Below are 21,138 nucleotides of genomic sequence, written 5' to 3'. Positions count from 1 at the left end.
TGAGTTTCGTCTACAAAAAACTCATCATATGATTTATGAATTTCGAATAGCGGTATACTACTGTTGCCTTTATTTATTCATCATTGAAGCTCGAATCAAAAAGTTAAAAGGCCAAATAAAGTACGAAGTTGAAGAGTATTGGGAACCCAAATTTTCGAAAGGTTTTGCCAAATACAGCTACGGTATTTTATTCCTTGAGGAGAAAATCCTAAGTATTTCGAAAAATTCAAAGTTTTATAAACAGTTAATTTATAGTTATGACAATATCAATGATAATTCAGTCAACATAGAAGTGGTGACTTATGGGCTTGTGATAACAATATTTAAATGATATATGATAATTAGAAATCATATTATTATTTATCTTTAATTGATAAAAAAAAACCAAATTGAATAACTGAAACAGTTTTAATATTTTTGGGGAAAATGAACGAGTTCATCTTTACTCTTTTATAAGAAATTATTTGTAATGGAAAAACACCTTTTTATTTGATTTTGCGAAAACTATTATTGATTTGAAAGTCACTGTACAATTTAAACTGACCAATCGTTTTACACATTTACATGTTAAAATTATTACCTTCAACAGAAATGACCTTGCTGATAGCTGAATCAAAATCCACTAATGTTCCGTTCACAAGTACATCTATACCACGAATTTGATTAACCTGAACCTCAATAATCTCTGCTTCTTGATATGGTCGAACGACGAAAGAGGTTACAGAACTAGCTTGAAATTCAATATCAATAAATTATTCAACGCTCTATATCAAAAATACTTTGACACTGTATACTCGCGTAGTGGCCTAAACCATACGTGGATTTTTAAGAACTCAAAAGAACTTCTGGAAAATTCAAAATCTCGGTCAGTCTCTGAAATAAATTCTATCGAAACCTTCGACTTTTCCAACATTTTCACCACCATACCATATAAAAAATTAAAAACCCGTTTTAAGAAATAATCCACAATGCTTTCCTCCATAAAATGGTATCATACGATACATATTTATTGTTTTAGGATATACGTTAGCATATTTTGTTAAAAACTGAGGCCGAAAATAAAACATTTTAGACCGAAGAACAAGTGATCAGTATGCTTAAGGTACTAATTAAACGACAAATCTGTTGAATTTGGAGATAGAATTTGCCTGTAGGTTGTCTGCATACCTATGGGAACCAACTGTGTACCTCTCCTGGCAGACCTTTTCGTATTTTCATATGAGTCAAAATTCCCTCTGACATTTGTAAAAAGAAAAAGATCAAAGAATCTAGGTCATTAAATTTCACATAGAGGTATATTAATAATGTTCTTTCTACCAACAAACCAAACTTTTCTGATTGGGTCCCAATAATATATCCTCCTGAAACAAGAGATAAAAGAAATCACAGCTACAACTTCCTTCAACTCATTTCTTGACATTTACCTCAAATTTGACAGTAACGGTCATCTCTGTACCAAAATCAATGACAAACGATAGTTTAAATTTTAAATTTATCATAAATTTCCATTACCTTAGCAACAATAAACCAACTTCACCCGCATATGGAGTATACATTTCTCAACTCACACTATATTTAAGGTCTTGCATCTGTTACTGAAACCTTGTAAAACATCATCGCTATCTAAGCAAAATAACGAGCCAGGGTTTTGTCAAAGACCGTATTGTCTTTTTTCTAAAATAAATCATCGTAAAATACCAAGACATAATAGATAAATATTCAGTGTCTACTTCACAAAAAATACAAGATGGTCTTGATTTAAAGATTCTTTGTGCCGAAGTTGTGTATCTCTTTATTTGCTACACATATTTCCTGTATTTGTCTTCGTGATAATATGTTTCTTTTGGTCGTATGACTTTTAATGTGACTCGGTATTTATGCATTCCTCTATTCGTGGTTTTGAATTTGGTCGTTCCTTGTGTAGGTGCACTACAAAAGTCCAAAAGTCTGAAAAGACCAATTTTTGTCTTGATTTGCATGAACAATTACTCGACATTCTCCAAATGTATGACTTGTGTCTTCATTTTTCTTGACAAATTCTCATTTATATTAAATTTGTATGATATTTACTCTACAAATTCTCGACATTCTGAATATGGTCTTAAAATTTCTTGACAAATTCCTGACATCTGAATACTGGCTTGAAATTTCTCGACAGATTCTCGACATTTTTATTTTTTCTCAGTATGGCTTGACATATTCTGAACATTTTTAAATTTTAAATTTACTTGACAATTCTGAGTTTTACAAATCAAGACCAATATACATGATATTACTTTATATTTATTTCGCTTTATATAATATACTGTTGTTTCAGGTACACTTGTTACAACAAAAACAAAAGTTGGGCATGTAAAATAATTGAAAATTTTGGGTATATAAATATTTTTATAAATACAAATATGGCTATGAAATTTAAAGTATTAGCAATACAAATGTGGGTATGTTGATAAAAACCAATTCAAATGTGGGTTTGTAAATAATTACAAATGTTGATTCCTAAATCTTATAAATAATTGCTAAATGATTAAAACCAATCATACTGTAGACATTTTTCGGTAAACCGACAGAAAGTCACAGGACAAAAAGTCACAGGACATAAAGTCACAAATGTGATAGGACGAAAAGTCACAGGACAAAAAGTCACAAATAGTTTGTTGACAATTGTTTGAATATATAAGAGAAAGGTCTTGAATTATTTTCTTTTTATTACATATTCATTTTTAAGTTTAGGAAATTCTTCATAAGCCTTGATAAATGAAAATTTATTAAATTTTTATCGTGCAAAGGATATATTTCTTGGCACCATGAAGCCATTTAAGGATCAAGCCTCTTTGACATTTTGTTTTCATAGCAATTATTTGATCATTATTAATATTTATTGCATACATTTTAATTACACAGTTGCTTTATGAATAATAGTTTAAGCAAAATATTTCTTTTAAATTAGGTTTTTCTTGTTCAAAGAAAAATAATCTCAAAACTGAATTGTGACTTTTTGTCCTGTGACTTTTTGTCCGTTACTTTTTGTCCTGTGACTTTCTGTCCTACATTCTTTTCATTCTACATGCATAATATTCAATGTTAATAGGGTAAATAAACAATTATTGTACCAAAATGTGGTTTTTATAAATAGCAAAGTATTATTGTATCCTAATTCTTCCAAGGATTTGTATAGTCTTACTATACAAATCCTTGATTTAACAGAAGAAAATTTGTGTAATGTCATCTGTTGCAATATATATTAAGTATTTCACGTGGACAGGATGTTCCCAATACAATTAAGGTATTCCAAATAGGTTATACACACCCCAGGGTACACACGACTGTCATATGGAAAATTACTGCTTTACCTGTAATCAGCCAGGCAACTTATCAGTTGACTGACCATGCCACTACCATTTTTAAAAGTTTGTTGATAGATGAAAATGAAAATCATCATTTCAATTAAAAAAATTTGAAATAAAATGGATTTACTTCATCAAAAATTATGAAGTGAAATAATTTAACATAAAAACAAATTGGATAATTTCCCAAAGATTAAAAGAAAACTATTATCTACTCCAGGAATAATAGAAAACTGTGTTTATAAAGGGTCCCATCAATGATTTCTCTAGAAATCATTTGTCTTATGAAATGGATCTCAAATAGACACGCATTATTAAGATCTAAACATTTTTTTTGTTTTATGATTTCTTGAGAAAAAAATCAGGAGGGAAGTATAACAAATATTTAGTTTGGATAAAAAATTATGAAATTCAACACTCACTTTTGAATAAAAAATGTTTTTGGTTGTTCTAGAAAATAAATGAATAAGTTTTTGAATCAAGATGGGAACAAATTATTTGTCCCAAACGAAAGTCCCCCTTTTTTTTAGCCACACACACGCACAAGATGAATGGTGGGGTTCAAAAGAGACACATGGTCACATTTTAAAACTGCCTCAAGTCAGCCATTTTAGTAAACCAAATTTGAATGGCAGTTTTTTTACTGGAAAAAATCTCAAATGCTGTCAGTAACTTTGACATATTTTCCAAGTGAAAACAATTTAATTAAACGTTTAATAAAAAATAAATCAAAATTAAACTACATGGGGGAGGGGGGGGGGGGTCATTCGGGGTTTTCCACATAGGTGCACCCAAAGGGTATCTTACTATGCAAATCCTTGATTCTTCTAAGTTTAGTTTAGCGATAATAAAAATGAGTATATAACAGCAAAAGAAAGTATTTAAACAGTGCAGAATGTGTCTATACACAATTCAAGCGAAATTTATACTGTTGAGATAGTGTCATGACATCTTTAAGACCGTCAAGAATGTGTCGAGATATATTCAGACAGCTTTAAGACTGTCAAGAATGTGTCAAGACATATTCAGACATTATTAAGAATGTCAAGAATATGTCTAGACATATCCAGACATTATTAAGAATGTCAAGAATATGTCAAGACTGATCGAGACAAATTTAAGACAGTCAAGAATTGGTCGAGACTAATCAAGACTCTTATCAGATGATACAGAAAGTGTCGAGAAATTTTTAGACAATTTTAATACTGTCAAGACACTTGTCAAGAAAAATCAAGAACCTTATAAGACAAATTCATAATATGTTAAGAATTTTTAAAAATAATTCAGACAAAGAAAGAATGTCGAGTAAAAATTGATACAAATTCAGACAAAAAATGGTCTTTTCAGACTTTCTGACTTTTGTAGTGGTTGGTCCTGAGGTGCAATTTAGACGCAAGAGATTTTCACAGTATTGTTTCCATTTTTTTTATACTTGAATATATACTTCACTTAATACTATACACTATATGTACAATCAACCACAAAAGCTTTTTAATTCGCATCTTTTTCAATTACTTTCAACAACAACTTTTTTGTTGGCGTCTTTGTTAAATTGTTTATCTTTTTGTTAATTTTTTTTTAGTCAGTTGTGTTGTATGTCACATTAACGTAGTACGTCTTTTTGGGTTGCTAATCAAATTTTGTCATTATAATGGAACTATAAACAACTGTCAAAGAAGTGGAAGGTTTAGCTATAAAACCAGGTTTTACCCATCATTTTGTTCGTAAAATGCCTGTACCAAGTTAGTAGTATGACAGTTGTTTTTCACTCACCCGTTGGTTGATAACGTTTGATTTTTTCAGTTTTTATGGACTTCCTCCTTTTATAATTTACCTTGGAGTTCGGTATTTTTGTTATACTTTTTACTATTTATAAGGTTCAAATTTTGTTTTGTATATTGACAACTTTGAAAAATTAAAGCAAATGTAACAGCTTTGTTTAAAAGGAATAAAGAACACAGTTATATATTTTTTTCATTTGTGTATGCACTTGAAATATAATTTTACGATTTTATTCTAAATGATAATATCTTTGAATTAGTAATGGTCAAAGTATGATTACACTTCGCTCGCTGTTTTAACGTTAAAAGTCCTGGGATAAACATATAATACACCTGATCGTTTGGGTTTTGTTCCCAATTAGTGTTAAATATTCAACCCTTCAACAGTATCTGTCATTAACATAAAAGATACCTTGGGAAGTTCCAATCTGTTCCATTCGTAGCTGTAATGACAAGTTACCATTCGAAAGCGCAGAAAATTCTCCAACTGGGTTGAATGTATAAGCCTGACCATCAAATGTCACAAAATGTGGATCACCCGTAACTCGAGCTTTGGAAAATGAATAGATATTTCTAAATATTAATATTTATTGTTCATGTGCATATGCCTTTCTCATGTTTCTGTTTCGTATGGAACATATAGTTAATATAAAATTAATCTAATATTAGATTTTCTTAGTGTAGCTGAATTGTTAAAATGTGTGTAGTTTTCTTGTTGAAAATAAAACACAACACTATTATTTTGAATTAAAGGGAATTTTATTGTGAAATTTAATCCAGCTATTACAAACATTTACTGCATTTTGAAAACAAAACTAAACAACGAAAAGGTCCAAAAACCCGTATTTTATGCAACTTTCGTCTTACAGGGGCGTTTATATTGTATTCAAATCAAAATATTTGTTTTTCAACAAATATATATTTCATAGCCATATTTGTATCTTTTATTCAATTGATTTTCTCTCCTTTGTTCAAACATATCATCAAGACTGTGTATTATTTCCAAATGAAAAATTGTGTACACTCTAACATAAAAGTGTTTGAAATTTTACTAATCAAATCACTTCATTTTGTTTCACTTGTAAATAAACAAATCATAGATTTAAAGGACTAAAATATTGTTACTTATACAAAATATTCATCAGTGGCGCTCGAATCAAAAATGTTAAAAAGCAAAATAGAGTACGAAGTTAAAGAGCATATAGAGGCCAAAATTCCGAAAGGTTATGCCAAATACAGTTAAGGTGATCTATTCCTGGGGAAGATAATCCTTAGTATTTCGAAAAATTCAAAGTTTTGTAAACAGTTATTTATAATTATGACCATATCAATGACAATTCATGTCAAGTGTTGGCTCGCGGGGGGTGATCCTCACCAGCATTTAAGCATTCAAACTAAAGTTCAATTCCTTACAAAAGAACTTTAAGTACAAGTTAATAATTTTTTTGATTTTACCTGGTCTTGGTGGAACATAGTTTAAACATGAGTTTGGTGGCCGTCTTGTATAAAATGAAGCACAGCTGCCAAAATTTGATTTAAGCTCCCCCATGTCTTCAGATGTATAAATACAACAGTGTTTGTATAATATTGTGTCGAAGACAAAGTTGGATAGGAATGGAATATTATCATCTCCGTCACCATGGTAATGGTATCTGTTTACGTAACCACTTCCATAGTATCCATTCGGGTTCATTAACACGCCTACTTCGTTATAGCAACATTGATGGTCATATCCATGCGATCTGTTTAAGTATAGAAATAAATAAATGAACAAACATGCTTCGTCTGATCAAAATTACAATATATCCTTTGTTGATAACAATACAAAAAATGTAGTAACTGAGTGACCTGTTTTTTTTCATGAGTTGTAGCTGAAATTCTTTGAATGTATTTATTTAGGTCTTTCCACTTTTCTGTGGAAAGACCTATTGTATTTGTTCTGATTATTTTTTTTTCCTTCTCCTCCGCCAAACCCTTTTCTTGCGGTATAAAGTTGTTTCGCAAGATGTCGCTTAGATATTTTGTATATTGTATCGAACAGTTATTGCGCTTTTAAAACTCATCTTGTTAAGGCGAAGACTTTTAATTGTAAGAGTTATCTCCCCAAACAATGTTTTTCTTGTTAGTGTATCTCCTCCGTAACCAAAAGAGTTAACGACAAAATTCTTTTTCATATTTGTTCGTTACATCCTAGGAAAGTTTTGGCTGATTTGGATCAAAGCGATGCGGAGGAATTTTATATGAGTTATCTACCTTTATCAAATAAATTTGTCGTAAAGGTTTTGTAACTCATAAACCGTAAGCCGCTTAAACTAAGAGTCTTTTTATTTGAGGTCATTGGGTCCTAACTTAGAAAATGAGGTCAAGGTCAAAGGTCTTCAGATTGGTACATGATAAAGCCATAAGATCTTTTGCAAAATGTTTGGTGACATATGACCTTGAAAAATGTCTACCGGAAGTGACCTTGAAAGAACCGGATGTAGTCTTCTTTGAACTTGTTTCTTGTAAAAGATCATAGAAACCATATATTTTTGAATGGTCATACATTAATCTATCATTTGAGACCGGAAGTGACATTTCATAACCGGAAGTAGCCAATTATCTTCCTTTTTACAGGCAAAAATATATATAAACCATATATTTTTGGAATCAGTGTCAATAAAGCTATCATATGAGACCGGAAGTGACATTTTCTAAACCGGAAGTTGGCAATTATTTCCCTTATTTCAGGCAAACGTCTATAGAAACCATATATTTTTTGAATCAGTATGAAGAACCCTATGATTGGATGCCAATAGTAGCTTTGAGTACACCAGAAGTAGCTTCTTATCAATTATTTAGAATTTTGATGTGAAAAGACCTTCAATTGTTCTTTGAACAATTGGTTTTTAATTGTTTTTGTTTTTTGTTTTAGTTTTATATCTATTTATTCACAATTTGTTTTTAGTAATTCATTTTCTGAACTACGCAAATGATCATCAACTTTTATGGAATATCTCTTTTCTTCAAATAACAGATACTTGTGTTAACTTTAATTGATATAATGCATTTCGACATATTCTTGTTTCATTGAATTGTTAAGAAATACTAAAGCATAATTTACCACAAGTCTACACTTTTTTGTTGTTAGTTTGCTATGTTGTGTTTAGTGTACTGTTGTTTGCCATGGAATTGTCAGTTTGTGTTCGACTTATATATGAGTGTGAATATCCCTGTGAGTGTCTTTCATCTCTCTTTTTCTAATTTATCATTGTTGTTACTTGTGCTTGCAATCGTTATTAGGTTTTTACATGTCAATTAGCACACTTACGATGCTACATTTTGCTTAAAACAAACTTGAGCAAATGGTTGGTTTGTACATTCGTATCGAGATCCTTCTTGTTTAAGGCAGAGGGGGTCTATCCTAAACCGAGTGGTATCTAAACTGGCAACATCTAGTGTACAAGGACATGGTGTTACATCATCCGTGTTTATTGTAGGTAGTTGTGAATCCTCATCTAACATTTTGTTACAAACTGCCTGGCTTTGTTCAATATCCACATTCACCGTAAACATGTCAGACCAATAATATGGGCTGAAACAGATCAATTGAGAATCATTATATAGAACTCAACATGATCGATAAAAAATAAATGTAAAGCTGAAGTATTTTACTAACACTGTTATATTTATACATCTGAAGACATGGGGAAGTAAAGTTCACAAATAATACATGATGGTCTTGAAGTATAGAATCTAGGTGCTGACGTTTTTTATCATCTTAATTACGTGTAATAGTGTTTATTTATTTATCTTTGTATATTATTAGCCTTTATTGTTTAGCCCATTTTTTGTTATATCCTTTTGGCGTGGCTCGGTATTATACATCCCGCTATTGTGTTATTGTGCTATGGTCATTTTTTGTATTCTTGTCTTTCATTTTTGCTTATGTGCTTTGTCTAGATGCCATTTTATTTTTCTTTGTTGACATAGTTGTTTCTTTCTATAGTGATTAAGATTATAACCCAATATTGACTGCTGTATCGCAATTTTTTACATTTTTGTCTATTTAATATGTATTTTTGTTTGTTCACACATTGTTGTCAATATAATAGAATTCTATGCGTCTGTCATTCAAGTGAGAGGTTTAGCTAGCTATAAAATCAAGTTCAATCTACCATTTTCTACATAAGGAAATGACTGTACAAGGTCAAGAATATGACAGTTGTTTTCCATTCGTTTGAAGTGTTTGAGCTTTTGATTTTACCATTTGATAAGAAACTTTCCGTTTTGAATATTTCCTGGAGTTCGGTATTTTACCCTTTGTTTAATAAACGTCTTAAAACTTTGGAAACGTCCAATCAGAGAATAGATCGGCGACCATAATTATCATAGTTTAGCATCATAATGTCAAAGGTTACCAACTCGAAACTATACCGACAGCGTCGGAACAATTATTTTTCAGTTTTGTTGTTTTCATGGCAAATATAGAAAGAAAACATGTAAGAATAAAAACAGAAAGTAAGACATTGACGTTAGATTTACCTGTGCATATCGTTATTTGACAATTTGACTATGCCTGCCTCTTCATTGAAGTTCAGTTTAAAGTTGTACATCCCACTTGCCAAATCCTCAGTGTCCATTAAAGGAATCGATGAATGGTGTCTCAGTTCTATTTTAGTATGGTTCTTCTATCATAGGTAAAGAAGACATAACAAGATTTTCATGGATTGTTGACACTTTTAATATCAAGTACTATATATCATTCATGGTAAGTACCGATTATCTGATTATTGATTTATCGGGTTGTATTTGCGTATTTTGCACAATAGAAACAAGAGGTTTCTTTGTTTCACCAGCAAACCGGAAGATGACTTGATAAGTTTGGGTCAAACTTATCAACGTTGGTTCATTCATTATGACGTCTGCGATATGTTTGGGTGAACGTTGTTAAGGTCGGGTCAACGTATATGTCTAAATGAAAGTTATAAAGGCCATGTCAACGTATTTGACGTCACAAAGCCGTGATATGTAATTATATTAAGAGCTGATCAGAGTCATACAGATAGTGGGACGACCGATTATGAATAATATTGACCTCAGACAACCTAACCTAATAATTTCAAATTTTCTTAAATTATGTGTTTGAATTGTTATGCAGTCTGATGCTTTTTCGTTCAATTGGTTTACGAGAAATTAAATCAACATGAAATATCTACGAACCTGCAGATAGTAAAGATCCAAACTTATGTTTGCATCCACCGGAAACATTATTTCAGATTGCTTCCAAATAATTCTCACCGTCGTTCCGTGCTTCCATGACAACGGACTACGTGATAGTACATTTTTTGTCAATGCATGGTTTACTGTTGAAAATAAATAAATATGCATGGTTAAAATTAGGGACTACAAGTTTTGTTTTTATGGTGACGTGCCCTTAAATTTATTTTTTTTGTAATTTGTTTGACCTCGATTTTTTTCCTGAATACACTTCATGCTCCAAAAACACAAAATGTGAAGAAGATGAGTGATGTCCCTTTATTGCTAAGGCTTAGTGAGATACCGCTCCAGAAAAAAATATAATTTTCATAACGTTAAACTACATGATGGAACCTGAAATTGAAGCATTATGTAAACAAATGTCAAAAGATCGTTTTAAACGTCTTCTAGAAGATATGCAGGGTATGCAAGAAGAATGGTTAGACCCCGAGGTGGACATTTCAAATCAAAACAAAACAAATATGGCGTCATATTCCGAGGTACTGTCAAATACAAACACCAACACAAACCAAAACAAAACAGTTGGGGCTGATAATAATACAGGTGAATCAAGTGATCCCAGTGACTATATAAAACCTATATTTCTGACAGATACCGATGTATTTGGTTCTGTTAAACCACCGAGACCCCTATGGCTTACGAACATAGAAATATACAACGCCATTGATACAAAAATTCCAGCTGAACGGATAAAAGGTATTCAGAGAATCCGTGATATGTGGCGCATTTACATGGATAACGAGGAAGACAAACTGTCTCTGTTAGTGACAGGAATGAACTTGCGTGGCAGGCAAGTTCCCCTGCACTCTCAAAATCCCCGAAATCCAGGCAATTTACAACCAGATACCATCAGAATTACAGTGAAAAATGTGCCGATTTCTGCTGATGATGGGCAAATACATAGAGCCCTTACATTACAGGGCTGTGACATACAGAGTCTCCATAGAAAACGGTTACGGGTTAAAGGCAAACTCACTAACTGCCAAACTGGAGACAGAATGATAATAAGTAAGTTGTTAGACAAACCCATAGCCAGAAGTTTACAAATAGGCAAATACATGGCCATAGTTATGCATAGTGGGCAACCTGAATTTGAAAACAGAAGCTCTAACAATGATGGCACTACAAAACCATGCTATAAATGTTTACAGGTTGGTCATTTTGTGTATGACTGTCCAAATGATTGGGTGTGTAGAAAATGCAAATTACCAGGCCACAAGATGATGGATTGTCCAAATGCATTCCAAGTAGTAGGCAATACTGAAGAACAAATAGTGACCACTGATGAATCTGTAAATGATTCTCAGTCAACTGAACAGTCTGAGAAACTGAAACCAAAGACAAATGTGGCAAATAAACCAAAAGGCAGAAATCCAAAAACAACAGATGCTAATTCAAACAATCCAAATAAGCCAAATTCTACAAAACCAGGAAAGGGAAAGGTTAGTGTGAATGAGACAAATTCAAGCAATTCTGACAAAGGACAATCATATATAGACAAATTTATGAACACACCACAAAGTCAACGCAGGAATCTGTCTCAGCATCATACCCCACCTACACCCCCAGAGAACTTACATGACAGGACTACTGGTAATAATGGCCCCAAGAAGGCCAAAGCTCAACTGTAGTCATATAGACAATGTAAATATTACAGTACAATGATCTTTTATCTATATATAATATAAACAAAACAAAAAAAATGAAAATGAAAAAAAGCTTTCAGCTCTTTAAAAGAGTTTACTTCAAAGTGTTGATGTTGTTGATTGTGAAGTTGACTATTGGTCATAAATGCAACTCATGTGCATGTTTTTATAAATGCAAACTCAAAACCTTCATTTTAAAGGCTTCGATAAGCTATAACAAAAGATATATAAAGTGTGAGATTTGTATGTCAAAAAGAAATATATTGCTAACTATTTTTAGTTTCAATAAAGTATCTCATGAAATGTATGTATGCATGATGTGCATTATAGCTTTAATATTATTTACAATGATTGTGTTTACTATAGGTCAATCGCTGAACAAAATCGAACAGCGAACATTTATTGATATATTTAGCATATTACTATTATGTTGGTTTTTATCTGTGCTATTTTTAGCGCAAGTATACAAATGCTGTGTGCTAATAATAATGAATGAACAATTATGGACATTAAGTAAAACACTGAATACAACCATATACAACTTTTCACTGTTTAAAATGTATAAATACTTACCTTACTGTCAGCTTATTCATCCATACAGACCATACTGTATTTGTAATTTAGCAAAATATATTTTTGAAACATATTTGAATATAGTACGTGTAATAAATCCACGAAATGCACTATTGGATATTCCTTTACACTTCCTACTAGATACATGTAAAATATCTTGCAAACAGTTTGCTTCTTTAGTAAACATAGCCAACAAAATGTTAAAAGCAAACGGTGAAGTTGACATACGTTATTATCTTAAATTTGTTTACATTCTAAATTTCACTTCTCCAAATAAAAGTATATGCACAAATTATGTGAATAAGACATGTATATCAGAAATATATATCCATTCGAATAGTCATTGTAAGACTGTAACAAATCACACGTGGATGTTGATTATTTCAGTGTCAATTTTATTGTCTATTGATTTTAACAAAACAAGGTCAAATCAGGCCAGTAAATTAAATGCCGTATTCACAGGTAGCGTGTTTTATTTGTTACCTGTAATTATATGTAGCCTGATGAAATGTACTTTTTATGTTTGTAGAAATAGATTGATATACATTGTCGATTTCTGTATGATTGTTATAAGCATGTGTTTTAATTGTACTGTTTGTAGGCATGTACAGTTATGTGAAGAAATAATACAAAAATATGAAATTATACTTTGAAATGGCATCTAAATTTTTAATAAACTTAAGTAGTTTAAATGTAAATGGTACTAAAAATAAAGCTAAAAGAGACAGAGTAATTGAATGGATTAAATGTCAAAATAGTTCTATTTGTTTTTTACAAGAAACTCACTTTGATGAAAACATAGAAACAGAAATAAGAAATAATTCAGAATTTAATATATTTTGCAGTCACGGAACGACCTCTAGTAGGGGTGTGGCTATTCTCATTAAAAAGTCACTGAATTATAAATTGATAAATAAACATACCGATGTAGATGGACGATTAGTTCTTCTTAATGTAGAAATTGATGAAAGCGTTTTTACACTAATGTGTATATATGCACCTAATTGTAAAAGTAATAGAAATATATTTTTCAAAAAAGTAAATAATATTTTAAAAGAACAAGGGATAGGAATTACGATAATGGGGGGAGATTTCAATGAAACGATGAAAGCGATAGACAGAAAAAATACTCGTTCAGAGGTAAAAAATATTCAATCAGTAAATAGTTTAAAATCTTTAATAAAAATAAATAACTTAGCAGACATTTGGAGATATTCAAATAAAAATAAACAACAATATACTTGGCGAAGAAAAGATAAATCCCAGGCAAGTAGGATTGATATGATTCTGATAGGTTCAGACTTCATACCACTAGTAGAATGTTGTAAAATTAAACCTGCAGTTATTGATTGTACGGATCATCAAAGTGTTTTTATGAAATTTAGAACTGGTGCATCAGAAAAGGGAAGGGGGTACTGGAAAATAAATAATTCTATATTAGAAGATAATGACTACATACAATTAGTTAATAAAGAAATGAAAAGCTGCTTTATGAGTAATCGTAATTTAAAAAACCTTGGTTTAGCATGGGATATATTTAAAATAAAGGTAAGGGAGGCAACTATAGCTTATTGTAAATCTAAAGCAAAATTTACAAGAGAAAACTTACGAACTCTTGAAAAAAAATTAGAAATAAAATTGAAAATTAGAGATGAGCAAGAATCTGAGAATAATTATTTAGATAAAGATATTGAAGAACTTGAAAATAATATTGCCAAAATTTACGAACAAAAGGCTAAAGGGGCTCAAATAAGATCACGAGAGAAATGGTTTGAATTTGGGGAAAAAAATAACTCGTACTTTTTAGGTTTAGAAAAACAGAGACAGGTAAAAAAGTCAATCAATAAATTAAAAGGGGAAAATGATGAGATTTTAACGGATCAAAGTGATATACTATGTAGTATTAAAGAATACTATAAAAAGTTATACTCGACGCAAAGCCCTGATAAAACATCAAGCGATACATATATATTTGAGACAAAACTCGAGAAAGAAATGGATAAAAATGATAAATCACTCTGCGATGGGGATATTACAGTAGAAGAATGCTCAGATGCTATTTATAAAATGAAACTTAATAAATCCCCTGGATTAGACGGTTTAACAGTTGAATTTTATAGAAAATTTTGGGATAAATTAAAGTTCATAGTAGTAAACATTCTTAATATTGGATATAAAGATCAAACACTTACATACTCACAGCGTACAAGTGTATTAACGCTATTATTTAAAAAAGGTGATCCATTGTCACTAAATAATTACCGTCCTATTTCTCTTTTAAATATTGACATGAAACTTCTATCATACACTCTAGCACAACGATTGAAAAAAATCTTACCAAAACTTATTAAAGAAGACCAGACTGGATATGTAAAGAATAGATTTATTGGTTTTAATCTTCGACAGATACAAGATATTATTGATTTCACTGATTTATACAAAATTGAGGGGGCTATAGTCTTTGTTGATTTTTCTAAAGCGTTTGACTCTCTAGAATGGAATTTTATGTTTTCAGTTTTAAAACATTTTGGATTTAATGAATCTTTTATCAGATGGGTTAAGACTTTATATAGCGATATTCAAACATGTGTTATGAATAATGGTTGGATATCTGATGTCTTTAAAAACACCAGGGGTATACGCCAAGGATGTCCTTTATCTGCGTTATTATTTGTTTTATCTGTGGAAATAATGGCTTCAAGATTAAGAAGCAATACTGATTTTAAAGGTATCAGAATCAAATTAGATTGCAAAAATCATAGTATAAAAATTTCGCAACTAGCAGATGATACTACTTTATTTTGTTGTTCTAAATATGATGTTCAAGTTGCTATGAACGAAATTGAAATTTTTGGTTCTTATTCAGGATTGAAATTAAACAGAAATAAAACAGAGGGGTTATGGGTAGGAAAGCTTAAATCATGTAAAGACAAAATTGAGGGAATCAACTGGAGCAATGGACCAGTTAAAACTCTTGGTATATACTTTGGGCATTGTAGAGAGGAATGTGAAAAACTAAATTGGGAAAATAAAATTGATAAGATGAATAAATTATTTTGTGCTTGGCAAAAAAGAAATCTTACTATTTTTGGTAAAATTTTGATTATCAAAACACTAATTGTGCCCATTTTTACTTTTGTGGGATCTGCCTGCATAGTTCCAGAGAAATATTTAAAAGAAATAGAAAAAAGTTGTTTTAAATTTGTTTGGGATAATAAACCAGATAAAGTAAAAAGAAATTCAATTATTGGTCCCTATAAAAAGGGGGGATTGGATATGATAGATATAAGGAGTTATTTCACTGCTTTAAAAGCTATGTGGGTAAAAAGACTAGTAAATGATTGTGAAGGAGGTTGGAAAATTATACCTCAGCACTATTTTTATAATTTTGGGTCAAACTGGTTAGTGTTTCAAACAAACAGTGGGGATAAGCCAGACGAAAGCATTGAACACATCCCAGATTTTTATAAAGATATCATTAAATGTTGGAAATTAACTGGTGGAGGTCTAACAAAAAAACCAGAAACTTTTACAGATATAAGAAAACAAATATTATGGAACAATAAATTTATTAAATTTGAAAATAAAGCTATATTTTTAAAAAATTGGATTAAAAGCGATCTTATTTATGTAAATGATGTCATAGATGAAAAAGGCTGTATTTCTCAAGACATAATTTTAAATAAACTAAAAAATAAATCAAACTGGATAGCTGAAATTAATTTAGTAAAGAAATCAATACCAAAAGACTGGGCAGCAATTTTAAAATCGGACAATTCTGTAAAAAGTATTGTTAATATAAAAAGAAACCAATTTATATTGGAAGGTTTACCTATAAAATTAGAATCACTAACAAATAAACTTTTATATAAGTCTCTGATAAATAAAAAATTTGAACCAGCTATCGGACCAAAAAAATGGCTGCGTATATTTGATATAGATGATGTGTTATATCAAAACAATTTATATAAATTTTTATTCAGATATTTAAAAGAAAATAAACTTAGAATTTTTAGATGGAAATTACTACAACATATTCTACCTACAAAGAAACTTTTATGCAGGTGGAAAATTGTAAACAATAGTTCTTGTAATTTTTGTACACAAGAAGAGGATTATGATCACTACTTTATACTGTGTCCGTATTTAAAACTTTTTTGGAATAGAATAAATGAAGTTTTAAAGAACAGTAAAATAACTTTTAAGATAAAACTAAGACACTTGGTATTTGGATATAAAACTTTTGACGAAGAATATTTTGACTTTAACTATTTTTTAACGATTGTTGGCTTTTCAATTTACAAAGCCTATTACATATCTGATCAAAAGACAAAAAATGTCAATGTTTACTTAATTTTTCTCAATGAGTTCAATAGAAGAGTATGTTTGAAAATTAAAAGTAATATTTTAGCAACTATTAGAAAACATATGAATAGTCATATTAAGTGATATTATTTAATATATATTTGATGTACAAATGTAATATGTATTTTACAACTAATCACTACCCTGAGTGATTAGTGGATTGTAACAGGGAACATCAGGAGGAGCTTGGACTCCTGAAGGATATTGTAACAAGCCAATATTTGAAATAAATATTTAATTATGTTAAAAAAAAAAAAAAAAAAACACAAAATGTTGCCCCCTTGAAACATTTATGTATTTATTGTTTACGATACAATTAATAATACAGAAAAGTCCAATAAACATTTGTGTGTAAGTAATACACGGATTCATAGAAAAATTTCCAGGAAACATTGTTGAAGGCCGTATTGTGACCTAAAGTCTCTGGTAAAGAGTTGTGTCTTTGGCAATCATACCAAATCTTATTATTTTTATTATTAAGAAACTAAGTTTCAAATTCATTATGGCAAAATAGATTATTTCAAAGTTTCCATAGGGAATTTTTCATTTTTATGTAGGAACAATTCAAACGCCTGCACATGTAGTAGGTATCTCCCATTTAATACGATATTTCAGGGCTTACGTTTCCTTTAATGATTTTTTAAAGATTAGCGGACGTCATCATGCTACTGTTATGGAATCTGTGCGTCATAGATGAGCACGGGTACGTTTTTCGAGCCATAACCTCGTCCTCCTTTCCCTTATTCTCATCATCAGGTGTTGTTCACTAACAGAGCAGGAACTGCAGGTACCCTTCCAGATCACCTAAGTTAATCATTTTTTTTAAGAAGGGGGAGGCGTCGAATTGTGCAGTCTAGAAGTTTTTTTTTAATATTTTATTCGTCTTTTTTTTATTTGGCAATGATAATTTTTTTCATAGACTTTTTACTCCGAATCTTGATATTTTTTCCCCTTTTCTGGGTTCTATTTGACACTTTTTCAGGAAAAATTGTTGTGTGATAATAATAAAGATAAACAGTGTTGTATTAAGTATCTGAAGATATCGTTAACTGTACAAGAGGAAAACATGTTTGCATTCTCAATTCTAAAATTGTGGCACTTACCAATTGTCAAAATTCCATGAAACATCATTGTCTGATTACTGCCCTGTGTAAGATGCAGTGAAACGATTTCTTTTCCAGTCCTGTAAATTTGAGGTGAAATACAAGACACACTAAAGTCATTATACTTTTGACAAGGTACAGTCTCTCCATCTGCCATGACCAGTGTCATTACTTTGGTTAGGTTGAAACAAGGTCCTGAGATTATGAGTTGTGTTCCACCAAACATAGTAGCTTCCCTCGGCGTGATTGTCAATGTACCTTCATAAATATATATAGTTCTTAGATTACAAATTGGTTACATTTGCTTACATCGGAAAGTTCATGCAGGCAGTAGCGTAGCTAGGCCATTTGTAAGTGTACGCCCGTTACTCGGCGAGGTGTCTGAGGGACCAAAGCGGGTCCAGGGCAGAGAACCTCCTAGTAGGGGGTTGATGGGGTGAAGCCCCAGATACTCGCGTTATCGAGAAAGAGATACCATTTCTGTCATTAAGAACTCATCAATAGCTAAATATTCAGAGTCTAGTTTATTTATTTTTTAAGTTTAATTTATTCATTGTGTTGATTTTGAATCCAATGATCATTTGTCTTAGAGAAAAATATCCAAACCAGATACTTAAAATATATTTAAATGGAGATGTGGGATCTACAAATATCCAAATCAAGATAATAAAAAAAGAAAGTCTCCATTTCAATGTTGTTGTTCTATTAATTTTTTCGACTTCATCTAAATGTTCATCCATTTTTATGCGCAAATTCTGTTAATAGACACATGAAATAAATAATTTTCATAGATTTTCAGGCGAAATATAAAACTCGTAAAGAGTTCCGTGGAACCCTGGGTCTCGCCTGGGATTACTTCTGTCAGTGTAAAAGTGTAATGTTGACTATAAAAAGTTGTCTATTGATCAGTGAAATACAGGATTAAGGAAAAAGAAATTATCTTGAAGATCAGCTTATTTCCAAGGTTCATAACAATCTATGAAGTTTTACAAATTTATCATGTAAAAACAGACCGTCTGTTAATTTAAAAAAAAATAAGTCAGTAAAATACTGAAAAATTAAAAAACATAAAAAATAATTTCAAAATTATCTCTTTTAAAATCATTAAAAAGCTTATGCCAAATGTTCATAAAATTCCTTGAAAGTTTGACAAAGTAATTGATGTGTAACCTCAAAAAGTATCTACTTATTTACTACACAACAACAAAGTCCTTTTATTAGTAAAATACGGAAATTTAGAAAAAATGTATATTTTCATTATGCTCTGGATACTGACTTTTGATCATAAAAAGTTTGTGTCCAACTTAGGTAAAATTTCATGAAGGTTTGGCATAGTAATTGATCTTGTACGGCATCTAAATATTAACTTAAACAAAAACTAAGTCCATTTAGTCGACCGTGCAAGATCCCCATTGGTAGTCAAGGTCGTTAAACACCCCCTATTAGTAAAATATCGTTGCCATAACACTAGTGTTTCCCCATAAACACACTTATCACAAACTAATGCATGTAAACCAAGAAAAAGTTTCAGGAGTCAATAGACCATGACTGAGGGGGCGGGCCAAATAATCTCTGTGGAAATAAGATGTGCCAATGCTAATACAACTGCATACCAAATATTATTTGCCTACCACTAGTGGTTCCTCATAAAGTGACCTAATTACAAACTTATACATTGTTGACGCCGCCGCCGACAACAACGAAGGAAACAACATACCTATGTCTCATTTTTTGACTCCGTAAAGGCGAGACAAAAATCAAAAGAAATATTCATAAAATTTTGCTCTGAATACTGTCTTAAATTTGGTCATAAAAAGCTTCTGTCTAACTTCCGTAAAATTCCATGAATGTCTTACAAAGTTATTGATAAAATCAAAAATAACTTTAACAACAGACTGAACCTAAATTTTGACGACGCCGACAGAATCTAGGAACGCTAAGTCACGGTCTCGTTTTCGCGACATAAATGTCAAAGGCTCGTCAAAAATGCAAACCAAATATCGAAAGAATTGCTTTAAACAATAGGAAACTGAGTAGAATTCACAGTAGATTCAGATTTTGACAGAAAATGAACAAATATGTAATATGATACCATTTCATTGAAAAGTAAATTTCGTGACTTTTAAATTTTTTTATTGAAGAAAGAATAACAACGCTCGTGTTGTTGAAGCTTTTTTTTATTTGTTTAGATTAAATTATTTTTTCTCCTAAATTCATGTGTACGCTCGGGCGTTTTCACGTAAACGTAGCTACACGCCTGGCAGGTTGTTAAAATTCTTATGTGAAGATTTAAAGATACGGTTTTAAGAGATAGCAATTATACTAATTGTTATTTTGAGATATAGTTGAAAGATATAGTCGGGGACTGTTTGATTTAATAAAAGTAAAGTAATATGATGGGAACACATTTCAGCCTTTGAATTCGAAAATAGGAAACAATTGTAAAATAAAATCTTGAGGTGTATGCAAGATATCCGTCTGCCAAATAGCTGTATAATTGGTTTTTATGAAATGAACATACTATATTTCCTCTAGGATTAAGATTTCTTGCATTTAATGCAAAACTACATGCATCAATCTCAAAATAAATCTTGTCATTAACATTTAGATATGAGCCCAATTTTGTGTGAAGTCATAGTGACATACAAACTTACATAAAGTTTACAAATGATATCATTTGTTTATTTATTTATATATATCTTTCATTAATTAAAAAAACCTCAAAACGAATTAACTCTCTTGCCCTCCTTGAACAAGTGATGTTTATCTCCATATAAATTTTCAGTTTAAGGTCTTACCTTCTACATTACAGCCACCATTTGTAATTTTTGTAGTGTCTACACGAAAAATAAATTTTCCTGGATGGTCTATGTTTGACATCCTAGTCACATTAATTACACTCGCTTTTCTCGATGCTTCTATAGCATAAAAGTTAAAACCATCACCTGCATCAAATCCAACCTGAAAAATATCATTTTTCACAAAAAATTCAATATATACTACTGAAACCTTTATTCAGACATATTTTAGATACCACTTTTGGTTTGATTTAGCTGCCTTTAGT

The 21,138-nt window shown here is 30.9% G+C and overlaps 2 protein-coding genes across 2 annotated transcripts in view; one reads left to right on the top strand and one right to left on the bottom strand.

Annotated features, from left to right (window-relative positions):
• LOC127714274 (tereporin-Ca1-like) overlaps positions 1-21,138 on the top strand; it is a 470,404-nt gene that overhangs the window by 240,158 nt on the left and 209,108 nt on the right. The gene's annotated exons all lie outside the window — the stretch shown is intronic.
• Positions 1-21,138, bottom strand: part of LOC127715900 (uncharacterized) — a 30,761-nt gene that overhangs the window by 1,589 nt on the left and 8,034 nt on the right. The window contains exons 4-10 of the mRNA XM_052222017.1: positions 20,873-21,035; positions 18,075-18,332; positions 12,607-12,640; positions 8,439-8,702; positions 6,584-6,870; positions 5,541-5,678; positions 581-730 (exon numbers count right to left, since the gene is read on the bottom strand). Of these exons, the coding sequence (XP_052077977.1) occupies positions 581-730; positions 5,541-5,678; positions 6,584-6,870; positions 8,439-8,702; positions 12,607-12,640; positions 18,075-18,332; positions 20,873-21,035 (1,294 nt within the window). The remainder of the gene's footprint in view (positions 1-580; positions 731-5,540; positions 5,679-6,583; positions 6,871-8,438; positions 8,703-12,606; positions 12,641-18,074; positions 18,333-20,872; positions 21,036-21,138) is intronic.

Source organism: Mytilus californianus, unplaced genomic scaffold, assembly GCF_021869535.1.
Source record: "Mytilus californianus isolate M0D057914Y unplaced genomic scaffold, xbMytCali1.0.p SCAF_9, whole genome shotgun sequence".
Lineage (NCBI taxonomy): Eukaryota > Metazoa > Mollusca > Bivalvia > Mytilida > Mytilidae > Mytilus > Mytilus californianus.
The sequence above is the reverse complement of the archived record's forward strand: the minus strand, read 5'-3'. Positions and strand labels throughout refer to the sequence as shown.